Genomic DNA, 9177 nt, shown 5'->3' on the forward strand with positions numbered 1-9177 from the left:
TCTACTGGCAGGATGGCTCAGTGGTTAACACTGTTGCCTCACAGTGGCAGGGATCTGAGTTCAGTTCCAACCTCGAGTGACTGTCTGTGTGGAGTTTATGCATTCTCCCCCTGTCTGTGTGGGTTTCCTTCAGGTATTCCAGTTTCTCCTACAATCCAAAGACATGCAGGTTAGGTGAATTGGCCATGCTAAATTGCCCATAGTGTTCAGGGATGTATAGATTGGGTGCATTAGTCAGGGGTAAATGTCAGGGAATGGGTCTGAGTGGACTTACTCTTCAGAGGGTCAGTGTGGACTTGTTGGGCCAAATGGCCTATTTCCATACTGTAGGGATTCTTCTATGTTAGTGATTAGACAACTACAGAGACTGACACAGAAGTTTCATAAATCTGATGTTTTGATTCCTTTTGGTGCAATCACTGCTGTAAGTATCTGAATTGCCTGGAAAAGACTGTTTAGTTTGCACTCTTCAGCAGTAAACCCAGTGGTAATCAGGTAAAATAGGAGGAATGCTTCATTTTCTAATTGCTTTCCACCAAAATGTCCAATCACTGTCCTCCCATTTCAAGAGAATTAAATTTTCAAGAATCAGTTTTCATCTGGTAAATTTACACTTGTAAATGGGATAGGAGCAAAATGAAAATTGAGGAAAGAATTTGCTCAATTATGACATTTGGACAAACTTCACCTTGATCAGCACTCCTGCCAAGGCTAGGTACTGCCCAGTTAAAGTATTAAGTAGATGTTTACTTAAATAATTAACCGCCCATACAAACATATGAACTAGGAGCAGGAATACTTCATTCAGCCCCTCCAGCCTGCTCCACCATTAAATAAGATCATAGCTGTTCAGATTGAGAGTTCACCTTTTCCTGGTAATCTTTCAAGCCCATGCTTAACCTACCTTAAAAACCTGTCAACAAAGACTCCATGCTGTGAAACTTGAAAGGGTTCAGAAAAGATTTATGAAGATGTTGCCAAGGTTGGAGGATTTGTGCTATAGGAGAGGCTGAGTAGGCTGGGGCTGTTTTCCCTGGAGCGTTGGAGGCTGAGGGATGACTTTACAGAGGTTTATAAAATCATTAGGGGCATGGAGAAAGTCTTTTTCCTGGGGTGGCGGAATCCAGAATTAGAGGGCATAGGTTTAGGGTGAGAGGGGAAAGTTATAAAAGGGAACTAAGGGGCAACATTTTCACGCAGAGGGCTATGCGTGCATGGAATGAGCTGCCAGAGGAAGTAGTGGAAACTGGTACAATTGCAGCATTTAAAAGGCATCTGGATGGGTATATGAACAGGAAGGGTTTAGAGGGATATGGGCAAAGTACTAGCAAATGGGGCTAGATTGGTTTGGGATATCTGGTCGGCACGGGCAAGTTGAACCGAAGATGCTGTACATCTCTATGATTCCACTTCAACCAGCTTTTCAAGAGGAGAGTTGCATAGACTCAGGATTCTCTGAGAGAAAAAGTCACCTATCTCTATTTTAAATAGCAAATCTGATTTTTAAATGGTATCCCTAGATCTAGATTTCCAAAAAGCGGAAAGCTTCTCCACATTTACTGTGTAAGACCCCTCAGGATCTTATGTGTTTTAACCAAATCATCTTTTGCTCATGTAAACTGCAGTGTGGATACAAGACTGGCTGTTCCAACTGTTATGTACATTTCAATTAGCGTTGTCATTGCTACTTACTCAACCTATCCGCAAACAATGGGTACTACAGATTGGAAGACAGTTATTACACTACTAATTAAAATCATCGACAGCTGTTGTCAGGGAAAACTGGTAACAGTGGTATTTATTTATTTTACTTCTTTTTCTTGAGAGTTTTGAGTGGCTTTTTTTTCATAAATTCACCATTCTTGCAGCTATGAATATACATTAAATTTCCCTGCCATTTATATCTTGCTGTGTTTAACCACCAAAGATTTCTGCTGCAGACCATGTTAAATTTCATATCCTCCCAAAGGTCAACCTACCTATCAACAGCATGATAAGCAATGAAAATTAGTCTGTTGCATACAATGACCTCAATTCTGAAATTCTAGTTGGTCTCTCACTGAAGTTATTGTACAGGTGGAATGGACACTCAACCTGGCACCTAACTGAGCAGCTTTCCAAAACCAAAGTGAACCACAATCGCTTAGGCTAGTTTATGAGGCACTCCAATTGCTGACAACAGCCAGGAACAGCGTGCTCTGAAAAGCTTTAACTTTCAGCTGGAACAAGGGCAGGTGCAATAATTGTGGACTATCAAAGACTTTTATTTTTCTATAGCTGTAAAATTACAAATACAATCTGTTTTTATGTGATAGGCTTGTGCCTGTTATTCTAATTGTAAAAGTTCTAAAATTTTCTAATCTATTTTCATGGATATGTGGGCGGCACGGTGGCACAGTGGTTAGCACTGCTGCCTCACAGCGCCAGAGACCCGAGTTCAATTCCCACCTCAGGCGACTGACTGTGTGGAGTTTGCACATTCTCCCCGTGCTCCGGTTTCCTCCCACAGTCCAAAGATGTGCAAGTCAGGTGAATTGGCCATGCTAAATTGTCCGTAATTTTAGGTAAGGGGTAAATGTAGGGGTATGGGTGGTTTGCACTTCGGCGGGTCGGTGTGGACTTGTTGGGCCGAAGGGCCTGTTTCCACACTGTAAAATATTCTAATCTAATACTGCATTTTTCTATTTGGTCACTGTGTCTCACTGTAATGTCTTTTTCAAAATACCAGGCTTGCTGGAGCCAATTAGGTTAGTTGGCTAGATGGCTTGTATTTGGCTCAGAATAAAACCAACAACATGGGTTCAATTCCCATTTTGTCTGAGGTAGATTTGGGACCTGACTTATTGCCCTGCAAGTGCGACTAAAAGACAATGGCAAACTGCCATGGCAAAACCTATCAACAAAACAGATTGGGATTACAGAATCAGCAGACAATTAGCAAAGGACCTGCCTTCAGGCAGAGCACAGATGAATGAACAGCTTAATATTCATTGTACTGTCCCTCATGATACAGACATCATTGCATTCAATCCAGTGATATTGCGTGCTATCAAAAAGGAGTTGAAGCAGTGTGCCACACATGACATCATCTATTAATTAGCTTGTCCCTGTTGGAAAATATAACAAAGGAGATTCATGAACTATAACAGTATTACATTTATACAGTCACTGCTTTGGTTTTATTCCACAAACTCGTGAGAAATACAGTGATTTTCTGTCTCCAACCCTTTAGCTGTTTTCCCACTGGTCCTCATTGTAAACCAGAGCTCTTAATCAACATGAGGGAGCTTAAGCCACAAAGTTTACTTTCCACATGAGCAATAATTGTTGCACAGAAGCACCTGTGTGCCTCAATACGTTGCTATGGATTCTCCGGTCAAGACCAATCAGGAAACCTGTGTAGGATGGGACTTTAAATCATAATGAAACTGCAGTTTTATGGTAGCAAACTGGTGGTTCCTAATAAACATATTGTATCAAATAATCAAGCAACAACTTATGGGTTATGCTTTATAAGCATAATCCATTAAGGGAGATGAGGATGAGAAATTGGCAAAGAGTATTGCCTATTACATGACTAAAGTCCCTTAGCTGCAGAGAGATTGCAAAACTCTTGAGTCTTTAAACTGGTCTGTTCTAATGGATTTCAGGGATTTTCCCTTCAATAGGTCCCTGCGGCACAATGTGATTTCCTCCTCTTCAATGAGATATACTAGTAGTTGCTCTGAGCCTACGATGTTTCTGTGGTCCAGGCAACAACACAGAGAGCAACAAGAAAGGTAAGAGCCAATTATTGTCTTTCCTCTTTTCTGTCATGTAAATCAGTGTGTGACACAGTAGCATTTTAAGGGACCAGTATCTCAACAAATTTCAAAACTTTCAAATATCTATCCCTTTTACAAGTTTAATGGCATCAAAATTCACTTCCAGCAGATTCTGCAAAGAACATCTTTCCATCTGAAAGCTTCTGTCAGGTTAATCAGATTAAGAGGTTTACAGTTTACAAGTACAATTTAAAGTTGCAGAGTAGATATATTTAGAAATTCTCGGCTGGATTTTGATCTTCAGGATCTGAGGTGGAGGCATACTGGCTCTCCAACATAGTCCCAACTCCTCACTATTTTTTTCAGCAGACATTTCAACAACTTAGTGCTTAAGTTTGGATCTGAGGCAATCAATGGCCAATTAAAGGACTGGAAGTGTTACAATGCCTGGTTGGAACCCCAAAATACTATGGGTATTTTTAGCCCTTAATCCTATTTTTTTAAAAGAGGACTGCTACAGAAACAAAATGACTGCTGGTGTAAAACGATATGACTCTTGAATGCTGGAATTCAAACACGGTCAGAACTATAGAATCTCAACCAATCTGCAAATCTAAGGATCATGAAACTAATTGTCCAGCCAAATGTGAAGATGTGGCTGAGCTGCTTAGATTTAAGATGAAAAGCAATGACAAGTAGTTCATACAGTAAGTACAGGTCAGTGGCACTGAAGTTTGCAGAGGTGATTGGCAAACTGGTGGGACAGAACAAAGGCAATATCTTCTAAATAGGTTATAACAACTACAAGTTTGCTCTCTGAATCTAGAAGGGTATCAAGGTAAATGGTAGCAGAACTGGATGTAGTGATGGAGGGTCATCACGTTTTAAATTCATTCAAAGGATGTGTGTACCACTGGCTAGGCCAGCATTCATTGCCCATTGTGCAGAGGATAGTAAATAGATAGGTAGACCGGGTAAGGTTTGGCACATTTCCTTGCCTTTAAGGACATTATTGAACTAGATGACAACAATTGACAATTATTAGACTCTTAATTCCAGACATTTTATTGAATTCAAATTCTACCATTTGAAGTGGTGGCACTTGAACCCAGATCCCTAGAACATTATCTGGGTCTCTGAATTAATAGCCTAGTGACAATAACACTATCCCTAATATTATAAGCATGTCCTGCCAGTAATTCTCAACATGACCATGGCACTGAAATACATTGCCTCTGGTTCGTTCCTTTGGGCAGAAGCTGACCACACTGCATGTCTCAGTCGGATGACCACCACAGCCAAAGTAATGGATACCATGTGGATGGGGCACCAGGTCACATTGAGTTAATCACCAATGGCACTACATAGGCACAGCAATCACTAGGATTTACCTTCATTACAGTACTTTCTCAAGTGGTAAGAACTGTCAAGCAGGCCCAGGACATCAGGGCCCAATATCCAGGGCATTCAGCACTAGGGGGTCTACTGTCCTCAAGTTCTTAGGATTTAGGTCATAGTGGAGCAGTTGTTCTTGGCTTGGGGGAAGGGCTGGGGCCAGAAACAGTACAGAGTCCATTATTTCTATCCTTGTACTTGCTGTCAATTGAATCCATGTGGCCATCAGGCCCACAGGCAAAGTAGCCAGGGCATTCAGTGATAGAAAGGAATTCCACTCTATCGATGTTTAGCCAGAAGTGTCTCCTCCAGATCCATGCATGGCATTCAGCAGCTGCCATGATTCCGTCCTCTCGAGGAAATTGCAGGAGTTGTATCTTTTCATGCCCCTTGATAGACTATATGGATGAATATGAGGGACAAAGGGAATTGAAGGGGATCTGTGACAGGTGATTTAAACACACGTTGCACAAAGATTATAAAAGAGGAATTCTTTATTCCACTGTCTAGAATTATTTTATAAATGTTAATAGAAAAATGTAGATTAGAGGATGAACTATTTCTAATGAATATTCCCTGGATACTACAGATCAATCAAATTATGGTTTTAGAGTTTAATTCCTGATCCCTGAGTAGCCTGGTTGAGTTGGAAGAATTTCTAAGATTAACTTTTCTCATGACCATGTAACACTGCTTCCTTTACCTCTTAAGCAGAAAATGAACCTTTCTCACAGCTTCTTGAACTAATTTCACCCAGAAAGTCACCTGCAGCTTTTGGCTCACTTCACAACCACTTCTCAGCTTTCTTGTCACTCTCAGTGATTATGATCTGTGATATCCATGGCCCTGGCTCTTCAATGCTGACCAACAAGTTCAGACTCTGCTTCAACTCCTCGCTGCTGACCTGCTGTCTGAGACTTCTGCAGCTTAGGGGTGCTGCCAGTCAATCTGGCTTGGTATTCAGCAATTGCATGCTTGTTCTAATCCTCTTCCTGGTTCTCTAGCCATAGGCTTCTTACACATGTGATCATACTTTCTGTACCTTCTTTCTTTGCATCTAGCCCAAAGCCTTTGTTTTCCACACTCACCACTCCCCTCCCTCCCGCCGGCAGGCCAAAGTCATTGCTTCCTTCAGGAAGGGCTCAGAGGAACGCCAGTGCACTCCCCTACCAACACCACCTTCTGTTGGAGGCTCACTACACTCCACTCTTCACGCCCACACACAATCCTATGATCAAGGCACAGAAGCATTGCAACTATTGATATCTCCGCTTAAAGACTATAATTGAGTAAGTTATTGAATTGCTCAAGATGCAGTTCACTACTTTGACCAATAAGGGAACACCAAAATGTCAATTCTGCCGCTCCTCTGATGCTGCCTGAACTGCTGTGCTTTTCCAGTGCCACATTTTTCGATTGCTCTCAGCATCTGCAGTCTTCACTTTCTCTCAACTGGGGAACAACCTCCCGTGTGTTGTCTCAAATGTGACTACAATCATCATTACTTGGAGGTGCCGGTGTTGGACTGAGGTGGACAAAGTTAAATATCACACAACACCAAGTTATAGTCCAACAGGTTTATTTGGAAGCGCTAGCTTTCGGAGTGCCGCTCCTTCAATCACCTGATGAAGGAGCAGCACTGCAAAAGCTAGTGCTTCCAAATAAACCTGTTGGACTATAATCTGGTGCCGTGTGATTTTTAACTTTGTCCAATCATTATGTTATGTAGAGATCCAGTTCAAGCTTCAAGACACCTATCAGAATGGAAAGATGTCCAAACACATTTCTTCTTGAAAGTTCTTCATTCTGTGAGAATTGTAGTTCATAACCTCATATTTTCATGAAAAATAATGTGAATCCACCACACAGATGAGTCATGAAGGTTTCACTGCTCCCCATAATGGAAGAACAGTCTCAAACGGTCACACTATGAGAACTAACACATACACATGCACCTGTTCCCTATCTCATAATTAATCTTTAATTTATCAGTCATGCTCATCATGGCCGCTATTATGATTCTGTTATTTGAAGTAAATTGATTTGTTTAAACATATAAAAAGTATAAAATGGTCTCCTAATGAGCAAATTATAAGATTACCATGCAAAGGCTGTATAAGTAGGGAGTTACCTGTATGACTGAAGACAAGTCATGAGTGCAGTTGAGATGGTGATGCCTATGGCAGTCATCCTAGGTGTTGGGATAGGTGCCTCATCAGGTTTCCCACTTGCAACAATGTACAGGGAGCTACTACCACAGGGTCTTTAAGCATTAATTCATTCATCACTGATTGAATGCTACTTTATTGCATTGACCAGTGTTTGGCAAACAGGGCGCTGCAACATTGACCTTGATGCTTCATTTGACTCTCTTAGATGTTGACCTTTCTTTCCATGGATAAACATTTGTTCAAATTCTGAGACATGGTGGTGCAAATTGTGACGAAACTGTTCCTTTAACAATGTTATGTTGTCCTTCTTTTGTTCAGAGAAGTCATAAAAGAGAGATGCTGAAAAGTCTAAATTGAAGTGTTTTAAGGCCAGTTTGATTATAGCTAATAGATACTGCTTCATGCAGCAGGCTTTCAAGTTCTTGAAAAAAAAACTTGTACAAGGAAAGGGCCAGTTCTCCCAGCTCAGCTTGTCTTTGATTTGATTTGATTTTTAGCAGTAAAGTGGAAAGAAGATGCTGGACCCAAAGAAGCAGATCCAGGCTGGTCCTCTCTCCCTGACTTCTCTCCTGTAATACCCTGTGTTTGATTTTTAACTTTTGTGCAAGGAGTGTTTAAGGGGATCATTGCAAATATTTGGAACAGCATCATTATGTGGGAATAGTCTGTTGGGTTTTCAGATAGGTTGTTATTCTATATTCTGTGACCTTTCTTTTGGGTTTCAATTGGTAATCTTGTAAATAAATTCTGTTTTGTTTAAAACCAAGTGATGTGGCCAGCTGCATCCCTCCTGGAGTATTCTTGTTACACCTGCTTAAAACAATTCGCAAAGTTAGGGTCTGGGTTACTTTCTTGAAATGTTTTGAGGGGGGGGTCTGGCCTGTACAAAAACAACATCTCATGAAAAGCTTTGAAGAAAAGTAATATTGACTTGAAGAGTTAACTTTATTTCTGTCTTCACAAATGCTGTCAGACTTTTTGAGTTTCCTTGGCACTTTTCTGTTCTTATCACACATATTTGAATGTTCTGGAGGACTATGCCCCTCAGGTTACATATACTTACGACTGTGGAGTGGAAATCTATCATCTGGGTGGGGTGCTGCACTTAACTTGCCCGTCTACAAAAAAGTGTTTTAAAGCCATACTTAGAGTCATAGTCATAGAGATGTACAGCATGGAAACAGACCCTTCGGTCCAACCCGTCCATGCCGACCAGATATCCCAACCCAATCTAGTCCCACCTGCCAGCACCCGGCCCATATCCCTTTAAACCCTTCATATTCATATACCCATCCAAATGCCTATTAAATGTTGCAATTGTACCAGCCTCCACCACATCCTCTGGCAGCTCATTCCTTACACGTACCACCCTCTGCATGAAAAAGTTGCCCCTGAGGTCTCTTTTATATTTTTCCCCTCTCACCCTAAACCTATGCCCTCTAGTTCTGGACTCTCCGACCCCAGGGAAAAGACTTTGTCTATTTATCCTATCCGTGCCCCTCATAATTTTGTAAACCTCTATAAGGTCACCCCTCAGCCTCCAATGCTCCAGGGAAAACAGCCCCAGCCTGTTCAGCCTCTCCCTGTAGCTCAGATCCACCAACCCTGGCAAATTCCTTGTAAATCTTTTCTGAACCCTTTCAAGTTTCACAACATCTTTCCGATATGAAGGAGACCAGAATTGCACGCAATATTCCAACAGTGGACTAGCCAATATCCTGTACAGCCGTAGCATTTGTATCCTGGAACATTAAACTGCCAGTCCTGCCCATCCCTGAGCCATGTTTCCGTAATTGCTATGATATCCCAGTCCCATGTTGTAACCATGCCCTGAGTTCATCTGCCTT

The 9177-nt window shown here is 41.5% G+C and overlaps 1 protein-coding gene across 3 annotated transcripts in view; it reads left to right on the forward strand.

Annotated features, from left to right (window-relative positions):
- The window catches only part of si:ch211-247n2.1 (calcium-activated potassium channel subunit beta-2), a 61292-nt gene that overhangs the window by 22460 nt on the left and 29655 nt on the right, over nucleotides 1–9177 (forward strand). The window contains exon 2 of one of the 3 annotated variants that reach the window (XM_043702930.1): nucleotides 3651–3779. The exons of 1 other annotated variant lie outside the window; for it this stretch is intronic. In XM_043702930.1, the coding sequence (XP_043558865.1) occupies nucleotides 3651–3779 (129 nt within the window). The remainder of the gene's footprint in view (nucleotides 1–3650; nucleotides 3780–9177) is intronic. One more of the 3 variants, XM_043702931.1, reaches the window with a different exon arrangement.

The sequence above is a fragment of the Chiloscyllium plagiosum genome, chromosome 13 (assembly GCF_004010195.1).
Source record: "Chiloscyllium plagiosum isolate BGI_BamShark_2017 chromosome 13, ASM401019v2, whole genome shotgun sequence".
Classification (NCBI taxonomy): domain Eukaryota; kingdom Metazoa; phylum Chordata; class Chondrichthyes; order Orectolobiformes; family Hemiscylliidae; genus Chiloscyllium; species Chiloscyllium plagiosum.